General features: G+C 33.7%; 3 protein-coding genes and 1 pseudogene across 7 annotated transcripts in view; all 4 read right to left on the minus strand.

Annotated features, from left to right (window-relative positions):
- Positions 1-1,395: 1,395 nt before the first annotated feature.
- Positions 1,396-3,645, minus strand: LOC132907946 (histone acetyltransferase p300-like; annotated as a pseudogene).
- A 4,646-nt stretch (positions 3,646-8,291) lies between these two features.
- Positions 8,292-10,827, minus strand: LOC132908090 (membrane-associated progesterone receptor component 1-like). Its single transcript, XM_060961748.1, has 3 exons — positions 10,262-10,827; positions 9,681-9,827; positions 8,292-8,864 (listed from the first exon to the last, which is right to left on the minus strand). The coding sequence occupies exons 1-3, from the start codon at positions 10,593-10,595 to the stop codon at positions 8,749-8,751; spliced, it is 597 nt and encodes a 198-aa protein (XP_060817731.1). The 5' UTR covers positions 10,596-10,827; the 3' UTR covers positions 8,292-8,748.
- Positions 10,828-11,861: 1,034 nt separating this feature from the next.
- LOC132908062 (WD repeat-containing protein 19) lies at positions 11,862-17,885 on the minus strand. Its single transcript, XM_060961661.1, has 19 exons — positions 17,656-17,885; positions 17,072-17,451; positions 16,772-16,982; positions 16,575-16,687; positions 16,084-16,501; positions 15,778-16,011; positions 15,569-15,694; positions 15,196-15,493; positions 14,930-15,128; positions 14,768-14,865; positions 14,402-14,684; positions 14,108-14,336; positions 13,791-14,043; positions 13,236-13,696; positions 13,060-13,156; positions 12,788-12,994; positions 12,417-12,703; positions 12,264-12,340; positions 11,862-12,206 (listed from the first exon to the last, which is right to left on the minus strand). Exons 1-19 carry the CDS (start codon positions 17,668-17,670, stop codon positions 12,086-12,088), a joined length of 4,107 nt encoding a protein of 1,368 aa, XP_060817644.1. The 5' UTR covers positions 17,671-17,885; the 3' UTR covers positions 11,862-12,085.
- Positions 17,886-19,445: 1,560 nt separating this feature from the next.
- The window catches only part of LOC132908059 (SH3 and multiple ankyrin repeat domains protein 2), a 178,785-nt gene continuing 171,599 nt past the window's right edge, over positions 19,446-26,631 (minus strand). For 4 of the 5 annotated variants that reach the window (XM_060961635.1, XM_060961630.1, XM_060961634.1 and 1 more), the window contains 6 exons: positions 26,386-26,587; positions 25,857-26,166; positions 25,422-25,615; positions 25,137-25,298; positions 23,207-23,507; positions 19,446-22,678 (listed from right to left, as the gene is read on the minus strand). In XM_060961635.1, coding sequence (XP_060817618.1) covers positions 21,468-22,678; positions 23,207-23,507; positions 25,137-25,298; positions 25,422-25,615; positions 25,857-26,166; positions 26,386-26,587 — 2,380 coding nt within the window. In that variant the 3' untranslated portion in view covers positions 19,446-21,467. The remainder of the gene's footprint in view (positions 22,679-23,206; positions 23,508-25,136; positions 25,299-25,421; positions 25,616-25,856; positions 26,167-26,385; positions 26,588-26,631) is intronic. The other variant, XM_060961631.1, reaches the window with a different exon arrangement.

A 26,631-nucleotide genomic window follows, 5' to 3' on the forward strand; every position in this document is an offset into this window, starting at 1 on the left:
TGCCGCCATTTGATAAAGGCCGGTTTCGCATAGTGGTCGTAAGATGCTCTTTGAATTAGATTCATTATTGGCATAGAATACGTTCCTGGCCAAATTTAATGAAACAAATAACTTAATAACTAATCACGCTATTCTCCGCTCTAGTGGTGTTCACGGCTTCACGAACTTGAAAAAAAGCTCTAGCCTAATTATTCCTTGTTGCCGGAAAACATTGAGACAGTGATTCATACGATTCGAGTTTTAGAGGAGACACATTCATTCAGCCTTTCGCAATTTACTATTTTCTGTATATACGTTGCAAACGTTATTTCATTTTATTTCTATATATATAAAATAATAATCTTTCAACATTCATTATAGTGTACTATAAGTAAAACGTTTGTAAACGTAAACCCTACGCAACGTCTTTGTCGAAATGAAATATTTTCATAATGTTGACTATCTACAATGTATTTGTATTGTATGACTATAAGTATGCCCACTGGACATAACCTCCAGAATTTTTGTGAATACATATTATATAATACGAATAACCAAATCGTTCGATACATAAATATACTATGTATGTTTCTTTTTCATAGTAAACAGATCATCTCCCTTTTAAAAAATTACCAGTTGGTTTACGAAATAATGAGAATTTAGATTTCGAAAATTATATTCTTCAAATATCTTTTCATCTGATTCATTAACTGAAACTCGTTAATTACATACAAACACATACACACACACACACATTCATTTGTACTAATAATCACTTTCTCTTTTATAATTGCAAGACTAAAATATTTGCGCGGTTATGTTCATAATGAACAACCTGCGCTCTGCAATATCGTATCCTGACAAAGATTTATATGCTGTATGTCATGAACATTGAGAAAATAAAAAATCGACTTTGTTAATGCGTTTACAAAGCCGAGAGTGTCAAAGGGATATCGTTACAAGATGGCCAGGGATTTCTCGATCGACAGGTTAAAAGGAAGAATGTATACAAGGTGGGGAGACGGGAGATTGCGTTGCGCAGAACGTCCTCTGTTCGAGAAAGAGAATCTAACTCGTGAATAGGTGTGAACGGCACGCGACTCGCTTCACGCATATATTGTGCGTGAACTTGCTTCCATCTTCCTTTTCCTGCTCTGTTTCTCTTCGCTCTCTCAATCGTGTTTGTTGTGTGGTCGCGCGCGCGCGCGCGCGATAGTGTCAGATACAGAGAATTGTATAAAGAAAGAGGCGAACGCGAGAAGAGAGGGAGTATTGGGAATGGGACGGGAACTGGATGACGCCGTGGCAGCAGCCACCTAGCCACCCATCTCAGTGACAGCGACTCTTTACTCTTTGTGGAGTGTTGCTAGTCGCTTACATCGCTTTATTTCTGTCGACTATATAATATTACAGTCCCTTTGATAGTCTCTTAGTAATACATAAATGCTTTTTTTTGATAAGAATTTTTACGATGTCAAGTATTTATTATCGTTCCTTAGTTTAGGGTTGAAATCTATATCGTTCTCACTAGACATAACTTACATATAGGACCACCTAGGCGATTTTCATTTAGCAGGCAGTACTTCTGATAATTGAAACAAATTTCTTTACTGCCATGAAAAACATGATTTACTTGTTCATTAATCACAATTTTACTATTAAATGCTAAATGTGTTTACTATAATCGGACTTATAAAAATAGATTTTGAAATTTATTCACTTGATGTTCCAACATACTTAAATTACAAATTTTTTAATCAAATTTTCATGATTCTGAATAAATGTTGTGTATATTCTTCAAAATTTTTATTATGTGTCAGCTTTGAAAAATTAGGTGGTAAATTGGAAAAAATAAACGAAAGAAATTTTTAATTAATACTAATTCTCCATTTTTTCACAGTCATTGGGTATAGTTAAATATATAATTATACAATTGAAAACACAACAACATCATAGCATTAATAATATATCAACTTTTAATGTAAAACAGCTGCCAATACTATTATGTATATATATACTAGAAGTAGTAAATTAAAAAACTAAAATAAAATATACAAAATAATTATTTGAGATTTTTGAGTTTAATCTTTATTACTAAACTATCCACATAAAAATAAGGAAAATCAGTTCTCAAAGGTCGTGGATGTTGCTGATGCTGGATTTGTAACTCTTGTTGTTGTTCTTTCCGTTTTTGTCTTTTCTACAATACTTCTTGAATTGTATGTACTTTTTCAGTAAGTAAATATATGGAATTCTCCATTCCTTACATATAATCTTCAACTTTCCTTGCATATGCAACAAGATTGTGAATTCTTTTCTTCAGCATAGATTGTGGATTGTGAGATGATTAAACCAATACTGTTTGAACCAATTTATAAACAAAATGATTTCTAAGATATGGTGTTGCAGTTTAATGCCAATCGTTTGATTCCTATACTAATGTTGCTTGTACTTGACCTGGTTGAATTCCAGCTGGAAGCTGAAGGTTAGCTAACCTATTTTAACTTAAAACACTAAGTTGTTCTGAATCATTCAAATCAAATAGTTGCTGCATATTAACAGATTGTTGTATATTAATGGCAGTCGTTACAACAGTAAACATAGGACTGATAGGTACTGCTGGATTACCAGCAACTGTAACTGTATTAGGATCATAATTTAGAGAAAAAGACGTATTTGAAGTAAGTTGAGATAATCTAGCATTTCCTATTGCACCAGGTGCTCCTTATATGCTTGGTGTTGGTATTCTTTCAATAATACATTGTGCAGCTACTAAACTAGCTGTTGTAGTAGGACATGGATAACACATGATATGTTCTTTTCATTTCAGTTTGATGGATTTGAATTTTATTAGTTTTAGTTTTGTTTGATTACTTTGGAGGTAAACATACATGAGAAACGTTATGATTGCAATGTTTCTAATGACTAATAATTTGCCTTGAAGATCTACAGTTTGACATTGTACTGCTTTTTCCTGCTTGACAAGCAGTCATATCAGTCAATAAATTTTTCATAGTTTTACAATCTGACAAAACATGACCAAACTTCACAGTTCGTTTGACTTTCGCATTGTTAATACTTATGTGCATAAAGTAGAAGAACTAGTTATTGCCGAATAAATTTGTGTTTTTTTGGATCTGCAATTGATTTTGTAGCACTCAATAACATATAAATATTGCTTAGTTAAATTTTGTTAGTGAAGTAAATTTATTTAGATACAAAAACCAATAATTACCGGTTGACGTATCAATACCAGTTATTTGATCCTGAGTAACTTGTTGTGATCCAGATTGACCTCCACTTAGTGCACCAGACTAAGGTTGAGCTTGACTTGGAACAGGTGGTTGAGCTTATTGTGCCATACCACCTTCTTGACCACCCATAACATTTGTAGAGCCAGTGGAGCCAATGGAACCTGTGGTTCCTCAAACTGTACTATTTTGCATCACAGTCATCTTTATTACTGGATTGGGATCCAGATAGGTCGGCTAACCCATTTTCATTTGGAACATTAAGTTGTTAACTTGATCATACCATAATAGAAACCAGTTAATTAACGTAAATAAGGAATTCTGAGTATATGTGACATGCTGTGAATATCTTAGACAGAGGCAGAGACCCATTCCTGTTTGTGTCGCAAGAATGTGGACTTTGTTGACCGTCCATGTTGATTTTTCATAACTATCACGACTTAATTTTCAGACGGTTTTCCCTAGCGAGTATCATAACCTACTTATATGACCGTGAATTAGGCGTAGAAATACGTATCTGATTGCTTATTTCTGGTAGATCCAATACAATCATGAAGATAAGCACATGTATTGGGTGAAAATGTCACATACATAAATAAAATAATATAACGCATGACGGTAAGCAATAGATAGTACTACCTCTCTTACTTCTGTCTCTTCCCGCTATCCAATTTCTCATCTCTATTCTATGCAAATAAACATTTCATAAAAGCGCGGGAAGCCATACTGACTATAAACAGGAGCTGAGGAGAAGTCTTCTGGAAAGAACGTGGTTTGATTGGTTATTTCTGATAAACTCAATACAATCATAGAGATAAGCATGCGCGTTGACGGAAACCATTCTATGGCCAGAAGTATCACATATACAAATAAGATAATATAGCAACTCGTGACGGTGAAAGATGAGAGCATTATCTCCTTTGTCCTTGTGCCATCCCGCGAGATTCCTTTCCAGCTTCACACAGAATAGGTTATTAGGTTAAGTTATGTTAATATTGATGATCATGCATCGAAACCGAACTCTCGCACTTTTGTTATCACGATCATACAAACAAGTCCCAAATAGTCTCCCAACATTCATATATCAAAGCCTAGGTAACACCATCCAAAAAATCTAGTAAAAAAATCAACATGAAAGACAAGAAGGTTCTAGTTGTGTGTATGTATAACATTCTATGAATGTTTCAGTAGACATTACTGGTTTTCAACTGTCTCATAAGAATACAGACTTTGTTGACCTTTCAAAAGTGATACAATTCAATTTTTGTACTGTTTCCCTAGCGAGTGTCGAAACCTGTTTATATGATCATGGTTGCCATATTTAATACGGCTGATACTCAGAGGCACCTATGTCTAATATTCTAAATAGATATTTACATATGTATATTATTAATGATTTATTAGGATTCTTTTAAACATTTCATTTACTTTTGAATTAAATATTATTCTCAGATTATTCTCCGAAGGAGTGCTACATGCAGAGACAATATGCACAGTACAATAGATCGAAATAAGTTACGAGTGTCTGTTGATAATCGTTATTCGAATGTTACATAACTATTCAGAAGACAAAACTATGTAGTTAGCAGCACTATTCTATCAGATTATTTCTTTAAAAATATCATTATATCAAAATATCATAATAAGTGTTTAATTTGATCCATTAATGATTAATTTTTTAAAGTTATTTCTTTAAATTATATTTTATAATGCAAAAAAGTAATCAGTGACTATGAGATTATGATACACTAACTGCGTGTACTTCATATATTTTTGTACGACGGAATAGAAATAAAGATACATATGTATCAATATATTAATGTTTATCAATATATTACTTTACTAAAAAATCGATTAAAAACGAGCAATAAGGATTAATGAATATTAGTATTGCATTTCGATTATTACAAATTAAATGAGATATTTTCATGCAAGCTTTGACTCACTGATATCGTCATTATATCTACCATGATAACGGACTCAGTTTTCGTAATCTTAACGTCGATATGATATAATTCCATCCTATGTCATTTGTAATAATTATGAACTACCCACTCTAATATGAATAAATTATATATTAGAAACAGCAATTTTACGTTAAAGAACGGAGAAGTATGCTCCATTTTAGATAGTTTAGCGTAAAAGTTCTGACTACTTGATGTGAATCTATCAATTGTGTATTTGTGTAATAAAATAATTGTAATGGGTTAAAGGAGCAAGGTCATTTTTTAGATTTCGATGTCTGTTACAGTTCATATGTCTTGTTACATATATTTTAAAAAAGAAGTTTACAATGTACAGCATTGTCATAATAATGAAGGATAACAATAAAAAACTAAATAAAATATATTTTCTACAAGTATTTCATGGCATATTGTGTTGTCGAGAGAAGAACTCAATAATCCATATAGATTAGAAAAGCAAGGTTAATTATGTTCAAATCATTTCAATATCATTCATTCTGAAAAGATTATTAACAGACTAGAATAGATAAACCTTTAAGTTCAAGCTGAAATCGATCGTAAATGAAAGATGATCCTAGCTTGCATATTCGGCTTGATTTTTTAGGATACTTCTAGAATATCTTTTTTCTTTGCAATGTAAGGGAACATGTTTTACACATAAGTATTGAAACCTTGATTTCACATGTCGCTTAACGGAACCAATGTAATCTGACCGTGGAAAAACACGATCTTTAAATAACTATAATCTTTATCTTTTATTATTTTCATTAAAATATTTAATATGATAAAAAATATATACAATATAATCCATGTGAATTATCAAATCTTTATAAAAAATTAATTCATTTCTCGGTGTTTATTTTTACTTCTTAAATCGAAAAAATTAGGTATTTAAAGTTTTATAAATAACAAAAAGAATGTAAAGTATAAAGTAATTTTAAAAAATAAGTGCGATTTTAAAAAATAAATTAATATATGTGTAATATGATATATATATATATATATATATATATATACATATTACGCACAAAAACAAACATTAAAAGTTTCGAGTTACATGTATAAAGTTATTTGTATAATTTAATAATGCTCTCCTATAATTTAATCATGCACGAACAAATTTTTGTGTATATATTCGCAATATACAGGCAACATGTGATTGAAAATGGACTCTTAATAGAAACATGTTATAGTACTAAATTAATAAAACAAAATTGGACTTTTATTATAATAAAAACAACTTTCGATAACATATATAGAATTGAAATCGTTACGTGTTTCACTTTTTTACGCATTCCTCACTCACAATGAAACTATTGGGTTGGCAACTAAGTGGAAAGACGAAGAAACTAAATCACGCAAATGGACGGTACAAAGTCAAAATAAGGAACTTGTTCGAAAGAAATTACTTCTTTTAATATAAACAAGAATTGATATGACCTGTATCGTATGTAATAGTAGAGTACTTAAGTCTGCATCTTACAAGCTATCCACTCCTTTTTTAATAATAACAGAAAGTACATTTCAATATTGATTCATAACATTCTCTATAAATAATCTTACATAAAATTCTAACTGGTCGGTATAATAATTATTGGAATAATTAACATATAAACATACATTCCATTTAACAGAAAAAGTACAACAACATGTATAGATATGAAATAACTTTTCTAATAAATTATATTGAAACTATATTAAGAATAAAATCACATATATAATATATAAGAGAATAATATATGTTGATATAAAGTAAAGTATGTTTAATTTGGTCAAGTACTTGATTAAATTTTTAATCTGAGCAAACTTGTTTTTGTACAAATTGGAATAAGTATATATAATACGCATTGCTTTTATAAATTTCACACGAAACTCAGTCTCTTATGACATGATGACTGTATCAAAGATTGTGTGAATATGATCATTACAGAAAGTAGTCAAAAATATAGTTTTTCCAATAATATTGCTTTTCGAGATACAAATCAAAATTGTTTATAAATACGAAATATTTGCGATACGATACAATTATAAAATCTTCATAAATATTTTTGCTTTGTAGGAATGACACAGAATTGTCTTATTTACACTGAAAACACTGCAGCATATACATATGTATAATAGAGTATCATTCGTATGTTACTTTTTAAGAAATTATACACAAATTTTTATATAAATTATAATAAAATGCCTCTCCTTTTTTACAATAAATCGTAGGTTAATGAAAACTTGATGTAATCTTCTTCGTACATATAAACAAAACAAATTTCATTAAATTATATGTAGTTGCTTATATTAACAATGTTTTTATTATACAATCAATAAATGTTCTTTCCTATAACAGCACAGATTGAAAATTCAAATTTATAATTTACTTCAATTAATATATATATATATATATATATATATATATATATATTATAAAATTTTATAAAGGTGTATATATATATATATATATATATATATGTATTTATATTTATTTATTACAGAAATGGTATCAGTCCTATAATAAAATTAATTGCACAAATAATTAAGAAAATGCATATCTTTTAAAAGTACTTAATAGATGTACATATTATCATGGATGTGAGATTATTTTCTCTTAAGATCGGTGCATGAATGAAGGAGATTTATAAAAGGAAACAGAAAAAACATAGTTGATAAATAATTCCACGATAATAAAAAATTTTTCACTATATAAACAGTATCGTAAATGCTAACAACTTTTAAGAAATCCCAATTTCCAAACAATAACAATTTACATAATGTATTAGAATTTATAATAAGATTCACACGTACTCTCATTTTTTTTCATATAAAAAAGACTAGTAAACGTGTATCACTTTTTATAAACTCCCAAATAGATTTTTAATGCTGCCTTTTATACAAAAATGTTTGGACTTGAGATTTTGATATTTAAGTTACAATTTATTCTTTGCAGAATAGATTTAGCTATGAATGACTGAAATTATTCTATATTTCAAGATGGTATCGTTTTGTTTTTAGAAAGAGCATAATGTTTTTATGTTAAGAAAATATTTTCTATTCTCATATCTATGCAATGTATTGCATTAACTTAATATTAAATCTCAAATGCATGTCAAATATAACATCATTTTATTAAAGTTTACAGATACCAAATACATATATGTACCAAATGCTATGTGGCAAACGTGAATGATAATATAAACAAAGATATTTAATGGAATATAGCACAAAAGATTTCTGTCTTATGTCTAGTGCCAGTTTTAAGGATGTGTAAGAAACTTTTTGTACACATATAAAAACATTATACTATTAAAGTATCCTTATTGGTTGAAAAATTGGATACTAAAAAAAAAATCTTCACACATAACATCAGTTTTGAACAATTATATGTTTTTAACTCGGTCAAAAGATACCATTTTAGTTTTTATTTTAATATCATTATGACGTAGTAAAATATCCAGATAAATGTCCATAAATATATTCATGAGTCACGATTTTAAGAATTTCTTTAATGGAGTGTGCGCAATATCCTTTTGAGACTGTTTGGCATTTGATGTACAATCAAGCAGTCAATCATTTTTGGATTTTGCTTCATTCTCTAGTTGACTACCTTCATCTTCCTCATCTGAATAATTTGTAGGTGCTTCACCAGGTTTCAACAATTTTCCCACATAATCATATTTTTCTAAAATAAGGAAAAATGAGGAAATAATGTCTATATAGTAATAATATGTATTCTAATTACTCTACCTTTTATAAAGGTGTATATATACAGGGTGTACAATGATAAGAGTAGTTTCATATAACTATTGAACAATAGATGGTAGGACAAAAATATAAAGAAACTTTTATCATCATTTCTTATGTAGAACATCATTGTGAAAAAAGAATATTTACCTTTAATTTTCCAAAATCATACTAAGGTGTTTTTTTTAGATAAAACCATCAATTTTTTTATACAACATTCAATGTTTTTTAGTTCTTTTTCTTTATGTCTTCCTAATCTTTGATATGATAAGTTCTACAATATTAAAGTTAAAATGTTTTCTAAACTAATCATTTTTAGATCCAAGTATTTTAATACTTTTTTGCGGAGAATTAAAAAAATACATTGAATAATGTATTTAAAAATACACTTTTAGATACATACAGTTTTATTAAAAAAAACACGAGATGACCTTAGTATAACCTTGAAATATTGAAGCTAGACATTTTTTTTCATAGTGACGTTCTACATAAAAAATAATGATAAAAGTCCCTTTACATTTTTGTCCTATCATCTATTATTCAGCAGTTATATCAAACAGCACTTATTGTACGACACCCTGTATAGAAAATATTGAATTTTGATTTTAAATTATAGATATTAGAATTCATTATACAAAGATTTATTGTACCTATCCTAGTACAAGTATTTTCACCAAGTTTTCAATACTTACTTATAATTTGCTATCTTTGATCTTCTATTCTGTTCTCAAAAAATATTTTACAAAGCTATTACCTTTAAATTGTTCATTCCACTCCCTTATAGACTCCATTTCTGCAGTTTTCAAATCGCTTAGGTCATCATATTCCTGCGATGTTTCCAATGAAAATTTTGCTAAGGCTCTGCTAATATCTTTCCCACCAAATACTTCATATGGAGCACCTATAATAAAATTAATGAAAAATCATAGTCCTATAAAGCAATATAATTCTGAAAATATAATAATTATTGTTTTGTTATATTAAATATTATCATAATTATTTTTTCAAAATAATCATTGATATATGTTGGTTGAAATCTTTTCATAAATTGTGTGTGAATGTTGCATTTTAATAATGAATGAAATGTTAATCATTCACAAGCTATTATTTCATAGCTTTCTCAATTATCACGATCTCATGATATTCGCAAATTGATTTTTACACAAGCCGAGACTGATAATATCAACGGACGATGGAACTTATTTATGCGCCAATTAATAACATTGGAAAATTAAGGTACGTAACATAAAATTGCTATGTAATCGCAATTTATGTACGACGTAGATTCGTCAACTATCATGTAAAATAAATTATTAGAAGTAGCTGAATACTTACCAGGACCATAAAAGTGGGCACCACGAGTACAGTCGTAAACACTACCATTTATAGCAATTAATATTCGTCCATCTGGTCCCGTACCATTATATTTCTTCAACTCTTCGAGTGTAAAATCACGTCGTATTTTTGGCAGTTTCTTTATCTCTTTTACGGGCTCTTCAATCTTCGTCTTGCTTTTAACTATTTTGTAAACCAAAAAGGCGATCACGCCTACTAAAAGAAGATTTATTGGACTCTTTACGATTTCAGCTATGAAACCTGAAAGTAGTTGTTGACTTTCGTGTCCTGTAGAAGTTGAGGTGGAACCCGGCGAGTCATTCTTTTCCGCCATTTTGACCACCAGTTCTTGGATGATAGGAGAATAAAATGATATTTTTTGCTTACTATTGATTAATTTCACGTTACGTACGTATTAAATAGTTTTGAAGAAGTTTAAAATGATCTTTCGAAAAATATGAATCAGTATCTGTCAAATGTACTGTTTAAACTGTATCGCGTACAACCTCAATCGCGTACTGCTAACATACCGGTGCTGGCTAAACTAGCACCTATACTGATGTGATTATGTTCTTTAACATACACTGCCCCACTACTAATCTGCATGCACAGAAGAACTGCATAGAAAACTTTTTATTTGTTTAATATAAGCCAAAATAATAGGATCTACTAACTTAAAAACTACATTTTTAACAATTATCGTTTATTTTATAATAATTTCGTCATTTAAGAAAAGATATATCATTGTAAATACCTATAACTTTAAATATATTTTATCATTTATTATTGCTATTTCAATAAAAACGGAGTCTTCAGCATTTTAATACTACTATCGATGATACATACACTTTATCGAAAATGATACAATATTTGTAACGCAATATATATAAATTTGAATTGCACATTTGGTACAAATATGTTGCTTTTTTAAATTTTAAGTATAAAAAATTCTCATAATAAATTATCTTTTTATTAAAAATATACGAATAAATAATAAAAATGATAAAATACAGAATTAAAGTCATTTCCTATTTTAATGAAAATATGAAAACATCTTTAATTTTTTCGAAATATAGTTTAACTTTTTCTATATATTGTATGCGTTTTATAAAAATGATAGTTTTTTTTCAAAATAAATATAGCAATAAAATTATTATAAATTCCTATTTTTAATGTATTTTATTTCAATTAATTTAACGTAATCAAGATATAAACATATGCTTTATAGAGTTTATTAGAATATTAAGATATTCATTGTTATTATCGAGTTTAATTTTTCAAAGTCATGCCATGTTGTCATTTTTCTCGTATGTGCATGTTTCTTTCCATTTATGCGAAGGAATCTTGATAAGTTGGAGTTTAATTGACGGAAACCCGTTAGATGTCGCTTTTATTACTCATTATATCTTATCAATGCTTACAAAATATTTGTACAAGCAATTGTTTATTTTAGATATATATTATACATGTATATGTGCCTTTCTGTGTGTATGTGTGTACGTGGCGCGTGCGTGCGTTCGTGTGTACATATACGTATATTGATGATAGTAAATTGTTTAATCTGGATAGAATAACAGTGGGGGAACTGAATCAATTACAATTGCTTGGAGACTAGTTTATTGACAATAATATCTACATACTGTTGATACTTCCATGCATGGTCATTATTTGATTTGTGCACAAATTTTATAAATAATCTATGAATTTGTATAAGCTACTTGTACTTCTCTATGTTGTACTCATATTGGACGGCACCGTTTGATAGGAATAATAATATTTGTATTTCTTCAACTTCTATTAAATTATAACTAAAACTGTTTAAGTTCACACTGGTGATTTTCCTTCTTGAAAATCGAGATAGGAATGGATGTTAAGAGTAGATGAAACCATGTTAACATCTACTTTTTCCGAGCACATTGGACACATATTTTCAGATTCAATAATCCTAGTATAACAGCAAATAGTTATATGTATTATCTTTAAAATAAGATGTCATACATACCTTAAGAATTCACTTCTTATGCAAGGAAAATCACATTGTGGACATACCGTGAAATCATCTTCAATGATATGTCGGCCCTAAAAAATGTTGTCTTATTAAAATACAATATATGTATTAAATTTCAAAATAAATGCATGCTTCAGAAACACTAACTGTAGCTATACAAAAAGGTATTGTATTTTTGCACTTGTCGCAAGTAATCTCTGTCTCTGTAAGTTTGCTCTTGCAATATGGACATGGAGTTAAAGGTTCCTCTTCAATTTCATTATCTTTTGATTTTGGTGGCTTTCTTACAATTGCCTCAATTTTTTTACTATACTTAGCATCAATTTGGCTTCTGTATTCCGGACGCATCAACATAGCAGCATAATTAAAAGCAGCATATTTTAATCCAGCTCTTTGACATTCTATTACAGTGGAGGTCAAAATCGGAACAATATCTAAAGGAAAAAGAACATGTATACTAAATATTGTTCGTATTATTTCGATATTTAATTACACATATTTATATATATTTTACTAACGTGATGGAAATTTCGATATGTTATTGGCTACTCTTATTAACATACGAGCACCACGTAAATGATCGTTCTTTTTTACATGAAGTCTCACAAGGATATATGAATGCAAAAGTCTTAAATTGTTTTGCATCTCTGAAGGTATATTGATTTTATTCTTTTTTAATTCTTGATACATGCCAAATAAAACATCATGAGCGCTTCTATAATTTCCTGTAGAACAAATCGTCACTAACACAATTCTTTTAATATTGGTTATATAAATACAACAAACATACCATTAATTTGTTCTTCATTAGCAATTATAATTGCTGTTTTTGCAGCTTCTTTGTACTGTTTTCTAGCCATATATAATCTGAACAGATATTTAGGATCCTGTAATCAGTATGATTAGTTGAACATCAAGTCAATCAAGTACCAATACCGATATCTTTATTAAATCAGATACCAATACCTTTGGTAATCCATCACCACCTAATAAAAAATCAATTAACTGATTTGCTAACTTGTCATCTTTTGAAGAAGCAACTGTATCAATAGCTAATGACAGAACTTCATTTTCATCTGTTACCAATTGTGCAGCTTTTAATAAATGTCGTAATGCTTTCTGATATTCCTTGGCATAGAAGTAATATTTCCCAGCTAAAAAGTTATTTTTCTGAGATTCAAAATGCATCGCAAGGCTTTTAAAATCTTCTTTTCGCGCATTGCTGTCATCAATCGTATTTATTAGGATTTCTCCATATAATTCCATTTTTCCGTGTTGATTAGCTAATTGGAACGCTTCTTCGTGACAATTTGATAAAATCAAGAACTTAATTGCTGAATTATAATCATTCATTTTTTGAAAATATTTTGCGACCATTTTAGCTCCTTCTATACTTTTAGTTTGTTGTACTACTTCAACACTTCGAGCTACAATTAGTAAGCCATATATGTATGTACATTTTAGATGAAGTTTAATAGTTAATAAACTAGATATAAGATATTTTAATATTAATTACATTACCAGGATTGTTTAAATATTCCAAATTAATCCTAATTATGTTTTCATAATCTTTTGCAGTTTCATAGGCCTTTGCTGCTTCTTCATATTTGCCTTCAGCTTCTTTGGCTTTAGCATATTGTATATTAAGTTTGGCAGATGAAATTTGTGGTAGGAGTTGCCCCACTTTCTGCCAATTTTTTAATTTTATATATGCAGAAGCAGCTTTATCAAAATATTCAGCTTTTTCATATAGTAATGCAGCTTCATTAAATTGCTATAATAATAACCCAATTGTAATACTTATAGAACATATTTATACGGTTATAGTATTTACACACCTTCATTGATTCTAATATTTCTGCACATTCTTTTCGCAATTGCCTTGAACTTTCATTATCCATAGCTATGTTCACACCCCTTCTACTATCCCCACATCTGATAGACATTCTCGCAATTCCAGCAAGGCATAGATGTCGATGTTGCGGATTATGTGTAGTTATATTAGATATATTATTTGAATCTACCAATCCACGTTCATAATTTGTTAATGCTTTTGGATAATTACCCCTAGAAAAAAATTCAAAATTTAAATACGAACACATAAATAATTTACGCGTTTAATGTATTCTTACGTAAATTCCAACTGTTGAGCATATTCTCTAGCAATATAAGGAATTTCATCAGCTTTCAATTTTTGGGCTAAATTTAATGCTTGTTCCCATTGCATTAGGTCTCTTCTTAAATACAAAGCTTGTACTGGTTGAGATGATTGTAAAAAAAATTGTTCTGCCTCATTATAATTACCAAGTAAAATACAAGCATGTCCACATAATAATGGCAATTCATCTAAGGTTTCCATAGTTTGTAATGCCCAAACCATCGCAGCATCTTCTAAGTAGCGGTAAATTCGAATTGCTGTGATGGAAAATGATTATTTGTAAATAATATATTTATACGTTTCTTATAGTAACAACAACAACAATAACAATAGCAAATACCAAAGTCAATATTTAAATTTGCAATTGCAATTTCTCCTAACTTTAACCATGAGTCTTTCTCATTAATTCTCTCACACGTCTCCCATGCCTGTTTATATCTGAAATATTTAATAGAGTAAATATCCTATAGTGAACAAATAAAGAAATAAGTAAGACGTTTACCTCCTGCAAAGAATCTGATTTTCTAATATTTCTTTCATTTTTGTATATTCCACAATATTTCCTATATCTTCATGAGAAGACAATGTAATTTGCATTAATTTGTTACTTGTTGAACTTAATGTCAATTCTCCAGAATACATCAATAGCGGTAATGTTTCAGATGGCAGTTTTGTTGTATTTATCTTTATAATTTTTGTACCTGTTTCCAAAATATACGTAATATATTTATTTTGTATAGATTGTATAATTTTCAAGTTTTAACTTACCTTCGATAAAGTATTTTACAAATATGTATGTAGTAATGAGAGTTTTATTGTAAACAGTAAATATATTACGTTCCAAAATATTTTGATCCCAAATTACACCTTCAATGCAACCTAGACAATCAGGAATTTGTAAAACAGTTTCTTGCACAGGATTATACATATAAGCGTCGAACTTGTTATCTATAAAACATAATTGTGTTCCATTTGTATCTAAATAGATTTCCTTTATGCCATTATTGTGTATATGTTCAGTACATTGATTAAAAACCTCTAAACTAAAATAGATTATGTGGCCCATCTAAATATATCATAAATGTAAGTTAGTTCTTTCAGTATTTACTTGGAATTCCATATATTTATAGAAATAACTTACATCACTGCCATAGATTAAGAAGTCGCTACTAAGAGCATGGCACGTTATTTTAAAATCTGAAACACCTAAGGCTGGAAACATTTTTGTATCCTTCCCTTCTTTCGATAGTGTTTGATCCATTTTAATCTACAAGGACAATAAGTTAACACATAGTCGATTTACTAATACACTGTAACATAAATTTATATGTGTTTTAATATACTTGTTACCGAGTGCAACTGTAATTTGCCATCAAATAAAACAGATGCATAAGTTTCATTCAATCTTATACTATCTATTGTTGCTAAATAATCTCTTTCAAAATGTACTGTAGTATTGTAATCCCTTCCAGATATATCCCAGAACAATGCTCTGTTATTTAACCCCACTGCTGCATGCATCGGACCTATTGTCAATACCGACGGTTCTATTATAGTATTAATTATTATTGGTTCTGGTTTCTCCTAAAAATTAATTTTGTATATTTACATGCAGTTTTATGCAGTTTTGATCTTATGCCATGTATTTAGATTTACCTTATCTAGCGTATACAGATGGACTGTAACTTCTGTTAAACTGGTAAGGAGTGCAATCCTATTTCCACAAACGCTAGATAATTTAGGAATTTGTATTAAATAGACTAAAACATTGCCACTGTGAGTCACAGTTGCTATCATTGTACCATCCATTGACCATTCTACCGTATTAATTCCAGTTTCACCGCTTACTGTAATTAACTTTTCAGTTTCTTCTAAATTTTGCAGGCTATGTATTTTTATGGCATTATCCCCACATGTAGCGATTTTTCCTATTGTTTGACTTATGGCTAAGTCAGTCAAGGAATCTTTATGATTCTTAACTTGAAATAATTCTTGGCCAACTTCTTTAATATGCGTAGATATTGCAGTAAAATATCCAGTTTGAAAACCGACTAAAATATATCCATCCCCATACCTAAAGTAGGACATATAGCGAAAACAAAAGTGATTAAATTTAAGTGATTTTTTAATGATCTGAACCTTCTTACCATTTATAAGTAACAATAGGTCCATAGCGTTTTTGAAAAGCTAATTCAATAGGATTCTCTGGATCCAAAATATTGTATAGAAATAAAGTGGTTTTGCTAATAATAAGAGATACCTGGCAAATAATGAGAAAATTAATACTTTGGATATACAAACACACATGTATTTTATGTATCGCTGCTTTATAAAGAAATCATACTGTATTTTCACCCCCAACTCTGTGATCCATTTTCATCTCATTAAACTGAATATCGGATGCATCACCTTGAAGAGGTATTTCACGCCTTGTATCCCCATCGCTTGTACTGATAGTTAAAACCTTATCTTCACTGACTAACGCAAGAAGTCCCTCGTAAGACCAAGCGCCACAAGTTATCCTTTTTTTGTGCTTTCCCAAAATTGGTATTCGTCTATATATTAATTTATGATTTAATGTAGGATTACATAATATAACAATATGTAAAAGTATTTTCCGTAAAAATACTATGATATACCATACTTGGCATTTATATGGTCATAAAGTACTAAATTTCCTTTCTGTGTTCCTACTGCTAATAAACAAGCTCTTTTTGCCCATATCATACATGTTAATCCATCTCTTACACCAGCATCTATTTGTGTTTTTTTTCCAGTCGTTGCATCCCATAACGTGATAGTAGAAGAACTTTGCGATATAATAGCCAATAAATCTCCGTCAGAATCCCATCCAAAACCAGTACATAAACCAGCGATTTGAATACGTTCTTGTAATTCACCTTGTCTATCGAAAATAGCAACTGAGGAATCATAACCAGTAGTTGCTAGATGAGTACTATTACCAGGGCGCCATGAGATGAAAACAGTACCAGTACCGTGGGGTTGATACAACTGATAAAGAACCTGTATCAAAACATTTGACAGATAAGCCATATGCATGGACAAAATAAATGTTGATATATTCTTAAATAGTTTGAATGGACAAGTATCTTCTTAGAGAACGTTTGTAAATGTTTGTTATAATTTTGTTATAATTTAAATCTTAAATAACAAGTAAGCGAGGATATTGCATAGTTTTCTTAAGAAATTTGTAAATGTATAACCTACCTTATCAATCGACATTTTTTTAGGTCGAAGTTTTTAGCGTTATAGTCGAGTAGGCTAGTTGCCTAGCAATGTATAAAAATGTTGTGATGGCGCATAGTTAAAATATTAATTTATTAAATGAGACATATTTTACATGTAACGTTGTATTTCTTTTATTCGCCATGTTGTTTATGTTTCGATAGGCCTCGATCAATTTCAAATTGTGTATGTGATTGTTGCCATGGATCGTGATAGATAGCGCTGTATTTTATGATTCACTTTGTTTCTTTCTGTTCGAGCTTTCAATAGCATTAAATTAATTGACAAAGCGGAAACAAAATTATTAAAGTAACGGTTAGACAGATAAATGTGAGGTTCATTAAAGTATGCTGTCGTTGTTTGAACATGATCGATTATTATTTATCATCGGAAAATTGCACGTATCTTGCAACTCGTAATACAGTAATAATAGTGCAAAAAGTACTAATAGTATTCGCAGGATGATAATTAAGATTAAAGAGAAATGTATCAAGTATGGATGAACGAATAAAATAGATGTATGCAATAAAGGTTCAACAGAAAGCTTTTAAAATTCAATTCGTGTTGCGTTTTTCAAGTCTAATCTGGCACTAACGCAATTTTTGGTTTTGTAAATACATGCATCTGGTTATGTATAGTTATGCACGTCAATAATGCTTCATCGGCAAGATCCACGGAAACATTACGTGTCGATGGTGATTATATCGAATGCTTAAATTTTCAGATTTATTATCGTTAATAAATAAATTGAAATTGTTGCAATATATTCGTTGTATCTGGATAACAAACGTTTATTTAGCTATCCAGGTTGTCGCTTTATAAATTTGTTTAGTTCCTTTCAATATTTTTTAAAGTGTCTATATTTCGTCACCGTTAATGGCGAGCGTGTACTGTCTTCATTTAGGAAGAAATAATTATACATATATGCGAATGACTTCTACGCGTGACTTTTCTTTTGGAATAAGCTACAAAAACTTTCTACCGCTTCGTAAAGCGAGGTAAAAGCCGTTTAGTAACAAATTCTAAGGACTCGGATAATCGGGTGATCTATCTTTCGAATAATTTCGCGCGAGCTCGAAGCGTTTTAAAGTGTTATCATACTATTGAAACAGTTCGATAATGCGATAATGTTCGATAATGGACGAGAACAGATAGATTCGAAAGTACAATATTACGGACAGCGTACAAGGATCATTTGTCCAAAAATTGGTGCAATGTCAACTCTTTTTCATAAATTTCGATATATTACACACTATTATAATTAGTTTTGGCAGGAATGTCGTAAATGGGTCATCGCAAAAATTTCTTCGGTTTGTGAACTATTTAGTTTCTAAAAACATAACTTCGCTGAAATTCGATATTCTCTTCCTTTTTTTCATTTTTAAAGGAGCTTTAAGATCGATATAGCTTTACTTTGAAACAATCTTAGATCTTTAACTTTGAAAATATCATACAGGAATGTTGAAATGTCCTTGGAGTGACCTTGAACCATCGAGTAACTCGGAGCGGCCGTGACCCTGAACTTTTTGATAACTTCAAGGAGAGTATGTCGGCGAACCTTCAACGGAATTATATTCTTTTAAGCGAATAATGGTTAAAAGCTGCGTGATCTTTGAAAAGAATAATCCAACGTATAGGATATACTTTCTTCATTTCGTATATCTTTCAACCTTTGTGTATCTGATTTTTAACAAAGTTTGCGCGAGCACGTATACGAGGAAATTAGCGTAATCGACAATACCGTTTGTTCAAGACCGCAAACAAAGATAAAATTCTATTCTTGAAACGGTTTATTATTATACGAGCCGTTGTAATGCATACAATATTGCTTTACTGACCCGAATCAACCAGTCGATCAAGTTTTTGAAACGATATACACGCATCAGTGATCTTTCGTTCTTTTTTACCGATCGGAAACAAACAATAAAATATTTAAGGAACATTTAATACTTATCTTTAATATGATTTTCTTCGACTCGAAAACTGTTTCATTCATGCTTCAACAAGCATGCACTTGACTTAACATCATACTTCACTGTTTTGTATATGAATATGATTTAACTTGAAAAGGCATAGAAACAATAATTAGGAAGGACGTTGCTTTCATGGATATCGCTTAAATCTATCGCGGTGTGATCATAAAAGTGATGATAATAATCGTTCCATCGTTATAGATATTCAATACGTAGCAATGTTGTTCGGTATATATATACAGTATGTAGCAGTGTCGCCGAGAGTCGCGAGATCTTTCTCCTTTATTTCTTCACTGCCGATCAATTATATACTATATACAAAGGATAAATCAACGAGGGTTATTCCGTTACAAGAAAAGGATCGACTTTTGATTATCTTCGACGTGAAACACTTCGATGAGGGACAAGAGATAACCGTGTGTGTATTCTTTTTGGCGAACAAACATCATTTTCGGTGAGGGAAAGATCGTCAAAGTTATGCTAACACCTCGCGGCTCTCAGGAGCCTGATTCAAATGGAAGGAATACGATCTATCTTACAAGCTGAATAATGTTGGTGCGTTAACGTAGTACAGTGCGCCTCTATTAACGCGATTACGAGCTTAGAGATAAATTCATACTCGTCGTAACGCTATTACTCGTTATTACAAACTAGAAACAATCTCTAATGACTTTGTGAGTAGAACTTTGTAATTAGGCTCTTGAGCAGTGTCTAAACACGAGAGAAACGGAATCGAACTCAACCGCGCGCGCGCTTTATTAGCTAATCCATTGATTCGGCACCTTCGATTCTTTCTTTTCCGCATCGAATTCGCGCCACATTGCCTCCGATACTAAAAAGATATCAAACGAATTACGATTAGCAGCACCGATTCGTGTCTTAGCACGATTTTACACTTCGATGCGTTCTTCCTCGAAAGTGCCTTCGTTCTTTTCTGCTTGTTTCGCGGTGGAATGGGAGAAGTTGATGACGTTTACAGATAGAAGTTGTTACATGTAAAAGTATTAAACACGCGTCGTACTTCGATAGAAATATGAAAAACAAACCGATATACGCTACGCATTCGTTCTCTACGTTTCTTACACGCACACATACATAATACACACACACACACGAGCGTGCATCGTATAGAATTATTCTTTCTTTATTCTTTTCTTTTTCTCTTGCTCGCTCATTTCTCTCTTCTCTCTAATTACGAGTTACAGTACGATTTATAGATCCTTCCTTTCTTTTTTTCTCGTTCACCTCTTTAGGCCATTCCACGAGACGGCTATGGAATTTTGACATTCACGAACGTTGCGTCACACTGCTTTGTGTGTAGAAAGCATCGCGCGCACGTTTTTTTTTTTTTTTTTTTTAAGTCTAATGTATCTGCGGTTCGTACGATTCATACATATTCTAGGTTTTACGGTAAAAATTCACTGAATACCTTGTTCGCTACTACAGACCCTTTCGACGGAGCGACCTAAACGGCGCTCTATTCAAGTACGGATACTTCAGCGATAGAGAAGACGCGCGCGTTCGTTCCTTACAAAACTCCTCCGGCGCGGGGAACGTTATCGATGAAAAATTTTATTGCAGCCAATCGCATCGCATGTTTTTCCCAACGGTCGAACGAGTTTGCGTTCGATCGTCGGTCCAGTGACGAAACAGGTGATGATATTTGGGTGATATATCACGCGCAACGCTGTGTGCGTACATAATTACCTCGGGAGGAGAAAGGTTAATAGGGAAAGATTAAATTGACTCTGGTAAATCGTGAAGCGCGATCACGCGACTTGAACCGTCCGTTCATCGGCGATCCTTCGCAACGATTCTTTCTCACTGGTTATGCAACCGCCCACCGGAAGCTTTTACTTGATTGTTGGTAACCTTCGGTATCGCTCCGATGATCTTCACGCGATTCTGTTGCTGTTGTTGTTGCGGTTGTTGCTTGTTGTCGCAGAATTGAGGCGGAGGAGCGAATACCAGTTCGTCGCCGCTGCCCGCGGAAGGTCCAGCGTTGAATTCAGGCGGCGGTGGGACGAACAGATCGTTGCTTTGTTCCTCGACATCCGCCTCGATCGGTGGCGGCAACTGGGCTAGGCTAACCGCGTGTCGCGTCAGTAATCCGCTACCACCGTAGCTCGTTCTTTTCGGATTCGTCTCCTTTTCTACACTGGTGACGGAGAGTACCGTGGTCGGATGTTGCGCGGCTTCGTTGGCAAGATTCCTAGCGGTCGTATCATCGAAACCCGTTGGTGGACCCACTGGCACGTCTTGGTCGGAACTCACACCACTTGAGCTGTTATCGCCATCCTCGACCAGGGATTGCTGAGTTTGTTGCAACAAAAAGTCGTTCGGGTGACTCTTCGAAGACTTCAATTGCGTTCTGACCTTCTGAATTTCTTCAACGCTAAACGAATGCGGCAACGAACTGCTACCGGATGAACTCGAACCCGAGGTGTTCGAGTTGCCCGATGTCTCTCGAGTGGATTCCAATTTCTCCCTTGCAGCCGCTTTCTCGAGTTCCTTCGCGATCTCTGATTCTCCATCGTCGTCCGTCTCTTCCTCTCCCTCGTCGTTGTCCGATTCCGACAGGCTGTAATCCGGTTCTGGGATCGGCGGAGCTGCGTTAGTCACCGTATTTCCAGCGTTGTTGTTCGCCACTGACGAGAGATTCGTGATCGAGGAACTGGTACCGATGGCCTTCTTCTTTCTTTCCCTGACACCAGCCGTACTGTGACTTCTGTTGGTCTTCAGAGGTTGCGCGTACTGGTTGTTGGCTGACTGATTGTTGTTCACCTGGTTGTTGTTGCTGACCGTGTTGTTCACGTTTTGTTGGTTGTTTAACGGCTTGAAGGTCGTGTTGTTGGTGGTGCGCAGACTGTGCGACTTCCTCACGTGACAACGGGTCGTATGAGTCGGTAGGCTGCGAGAACGATATCCCACCGTCTTCATATCTTCCGGCGAGGCGTATAACTTGGCGCTATTCGATGGTCGGAAGCTCGACATCACGCCATAACCTCCGTCTGCTGTCGCGGCTGCCAGTTCTGCATAGAACAGGAAGAATATAGTTATCTCGTGTGTATAATTTCTACAACGCAGTGTTGGAAAGAGACTAGCGGAATGGTACGGCAGCGAGAGGAGCATTCTGCTCGATTCGTTCGTTAAACGACACGATTGGCAGATGTGACCATTTCGACCGATCATAGTATCGTGCAGTTATATACAAATTCATATTTCTCCGTATGTTTGTAAAGTTTCAAACGCTATGTAAATAGCATAGAGAAGTTTCTAACCAGGTGGATCTTTCGCTTCATATTTGAAAAACTGTATCTAAGAGAATTTTAAAACTAATATCAGGCATACATAAGGGTACGACGAGTAAAAGAAAACGGTAAGAAACGCGTGTACGATCGAGGTGGGTATAATCGGATTTATATCTGCTCCACTCGCCTTTCTTTCCAGCTTCCAGCACAATAGGAGCGGAGGCTGACAAGCAGTCACCGTGAAATTTATCACGAAATAACAGGTGACTGAACCGTAACGCGTTGAAATATCCTGACGATATACGGTACCTTTGACTTGCTGTATATGAGCCATATTATCGTACACAGAAGCCGGCGTGACTACGTCCGGCACGTTCGCGCCCACGTTCACTTTGACGACTTGACCGACCGGTGGTGGAGGTGGCGGATGGTTCGGTGGTGGAAGCCCGTTTCTGCCATTCAACGCGTTTACGTCTTCCTGGCTTCTATGCCCTTTCGGAGCCAAAATAGACGACTGCACCTGCACGTTCAAGTCCGGTGTACTGTGAAAATCTCGGTGAAGATCGGAACCACCGCCCAATCCACCGAAGAATCGCACTCTTGAGTTCAGCTGCGAACAAACCGACAAAATCCTATTGGGACCCACGATCCGGCGATTTCGAGGGGATAGCGTTCACAAAAAACAATAGCTGGTCGCACATACATAGCTCGTACTACTGTCACAAGTAACGTAATATCCGAGAATTATACGAACTTGGAGAAGCACCGATAAAAAGCAATTTATATTCCCTTAAAGCGAAAATTTTTCTCCTTTATTAACGAGAATGATTAAATCTCTGTCTTCAAAATCAAGTGTTTAAGAAGCAACTAATAATAACTAACAATGAAGATAGGTGTATAATACACATTTTATATACATATTTTGGTATAAGAGATACCGTAGTTTCAATTTACAAAGATCAGTAGTTACAAAATAATCGGTTACGGTCACGTACATGTGCTCATTAATTGGTTAATACCATTATCGTCTTAATTTCCATCTACTTGTATTTACAAATTTATCGAGTTCCGTTTTCTCTTTGTTCAATAAGATTCATACACTTGGAGATGTCGAGTGACTTTGAGATCATTTGGAAACTCGCGAGAATTTAAGATGGTTCGCAATTCTGAGAAAGTTGGATGTTATTTAAACGTGTAACGTCCGATTATGTATGGCACACGGGGGAAGAATGCACGATCATGCAAAAAGTGTAAGCAAAGTAATTAAACTGTTCGTTTCATGGATATACATCGTTAGTTCTGCGAGGCGTGTTCATAAAGCTGAAAGTGATATCCGATACCCTTTCGAGCATCGGATTTTCATTAGCAAATGGCTTAGTCACCTGGAATCATGCAAGTCACGGACGCGCTAGAAACAAAGTATTTTCGATCAGTAATATAAGTCGTCCTCGTTGTCTCTCTCGTACCAGGAGCGCCCCTTGCTGTACACTCGTGCTGGCTTGCGAGAAAACTATAACACACATGCGTAAAAACAGCCACCATCACCACCTGGGTAGCATGCATCGAGGAGCGCTAGCCACTCTGAAAAATACTTTCAATACTCTCGCCGAGAACCAGAATATCGATAATGGTTAAACAAAGAGTGGGGAGGCACAGCGACTAATTAAATGACCAGAAATACTCGGGTCACCAACGGGTCACCAACAACACGGATCTACTGTAACGGCAAACAATTTATCCAAGTTACGGGAAATTAAGTCGATCGGAGTTAAACAAAGCTTGCCGCTTCTAGGGATTCCTCTGGTCAGAAATTTTACAGTCGAATCGTTAACCCTTTTCGGATATATAATACTTAATAAACGAAACAATTTCTCATCCAAGTTTCATCTTTCTAATTGTCTTCATAAAAATATAAATTTCTATAAATGCACTAAAATGTAAAATCAGTTTTACCGAAGGCAAATACGTTTATCGTTTAATCGATTAATTATCTAAAAAAAAAGAAACAAGTTAACTCGCTGTTGAAACGATGACTCTCATTTATATTTGCCAGATAGAATCCTTAGAATAGACAGTTTAGCGGTTTGCTTAGTTTCTACAGCTGTCAAACACCGCAAACTCTATCACGTTCGTAACCATCGAGCAAAGTATCACGCGACAGAGTATAATTAAACGACCCACTACAGAGGCAGATCGAAAACAGTATATACGATTAACTTTCGAGGGAAAGTATCCTTACTTTGCCTTTGCGTTTCATTTCCGCTACGCTCGCGTATACCCTGCCAGTCTTAGCAGGTGAGGAAGGATGCGACTTGGTAGCTTGACCAGTTTGAAAGTGAGAGCTCATCATGGACGAGCTGTACTGACCACTGGTACTACCTTGCTGCCGCTGAAATAGTTCCTGGAAGAAAGGAAGGACAAAGCTGAAGCCTCAGTTCGTTCGTGCAGTGCCATTCGAGGAGAACAAGAAGCGCATCGTTCGTGATCGAGCAACGGTATATGCTTCGTGATTTTTCATACGTACCTCCAGTTCCGCGGCAGTGATCCTACTGGAGGTAGGTCTCGATCGAATACTGGCCGTTCGCGGCTGTACCGGTGTGTTCTGTCCGGTATTGGGTCCGGTCGATGGTTGCTGAGGAAGATGGATCGATTCCGCGCTACTCGATTTGGCTCCCGTCGATGTTATCTCGTCGCGATCGTCTCTCTCGCCACCACCTTCTGCATGTCACCAGAAAACATAATAAATTTGTACGGTATACTTGGTAGTCGCATATATAGGAGAAGAGATTAATGTAGAGCGACGATTATACACATATTTATATACATAAACGAAATTGCTGAGAACAGTAGCGGAGAGCGGATAGGACTAGGTCATCGTAATTTAAGCGGGACAATTCATTTCTATTGGAATTCAAGGTGGCATTACTGCATTTGTTTACTTTTATCATCGAAAGTTTACCTAATCCCGCGACCATCGATCTTGCTCGAGCGCGACCAACGCTCAGAGTGGTTTTCGGGTCTCTTCGGGGTGGCATGGGAGCCGGTGATCTGCCAAGCGTACCGCCAATCACCACGTTGTTGTTACCTTTACGCGGAAGGGTTGCGTACTGTCTCTGAATAGGTTGACTAGTTGGCAGAAGAGCTGCCGATTGCGAATTCGGAAGGCTGATCATCGGGGAAACCACCGTCATTCTGACCAGTTCCCCGGATTTTCGGATCAGGTCGACTACGTGTTCGTGCGACGCCGTTGTCACATCTTCGCCGTTGATCTACGAAAAAGTATCAGGCATCGATAAAATAGAAGTTGATCAGATCGATGAACCAAAGTTAGAAAATAAAAACGAAGCTGTGATTAGCAACGGTTGTTCCAATATCCATTCGAAGCTTTCTATGGTTCCAAGTTTCAAATCACGTTCCGAGTAGATAAAATTCGAATTTTTCGTATACGGTACAAAGCGATTCGAACTGCTTCGCTACTTGTTACTTACTTGGATAAGGTAGTCTCCTTTTCGGAGGCCAGCTAGGTCGGCCACTCCTCCTTGATCGACGTCGTCCAAGTACTGCAAGGCGGGATACCTGGCCGACGGCGTCAGTTCCATCAGAGGCGAGGTTGCCTTGGCGCCCCGTAACACGAAGCCGAAACCTTTTCTCGAGCGATGCAGTACCACGGTACGAGGTTCAGACGTAACTCTGAAGATCAACGAATTGAATAACGGTTACTCGGTGGATTAAAC

This window comes from Bombus pascuorum, chromosome 6 (genome assembly GCF_905332965.1).
Source record: "Bombus pascuorum chromosome 6, iyBomPasc1.1, whole genome shotgun sequence".
Taxonomy (NCBI): Eukaryota; Metazoa; Arthropoda; class Insecta; order Hymenoptera; family Apidae; genus Bombus; species Bombus pascuorum.

Coding starts and splice junctions, on each gene's coding strand:
- LOC132908090 (XM_060961748.1), bottom strand. CDS start 10,595: ATGGCGGAAAAGAATGACTCGCCGGGTTCCACCTCAACTTCTACAGGA. Junction 9,828..10,261: donor TGCCCACTTTTATGGTCCTG/GTAAGTATTCAG, acceptor ATTTTATTATAG/GTGCTCCATATGAAGTATTT. Junction 8,865..9,680: donor GTGGAATGAACAATTTAAAG/GTAATAGCTTTG, acceptor TCCTTATTTTAG/AAAAATATGATTATGTGGGA.
- LOC132908062 (XM_060961661.1), bottom strand. Junction 13,157..13,235: donor GTGGTGATGGATTACCAAAG/GTATTGGTATCT, acceptor TACTGATTACAG/GATCCTAAATATCTGTTCAG. Junction 12,341..12,416: donor TACCTTTTTGTATAGCTACA/GTTAGTGTTTCT, acceptor AACATTTTTTAG/GGCCGACATATCATTGAAGA.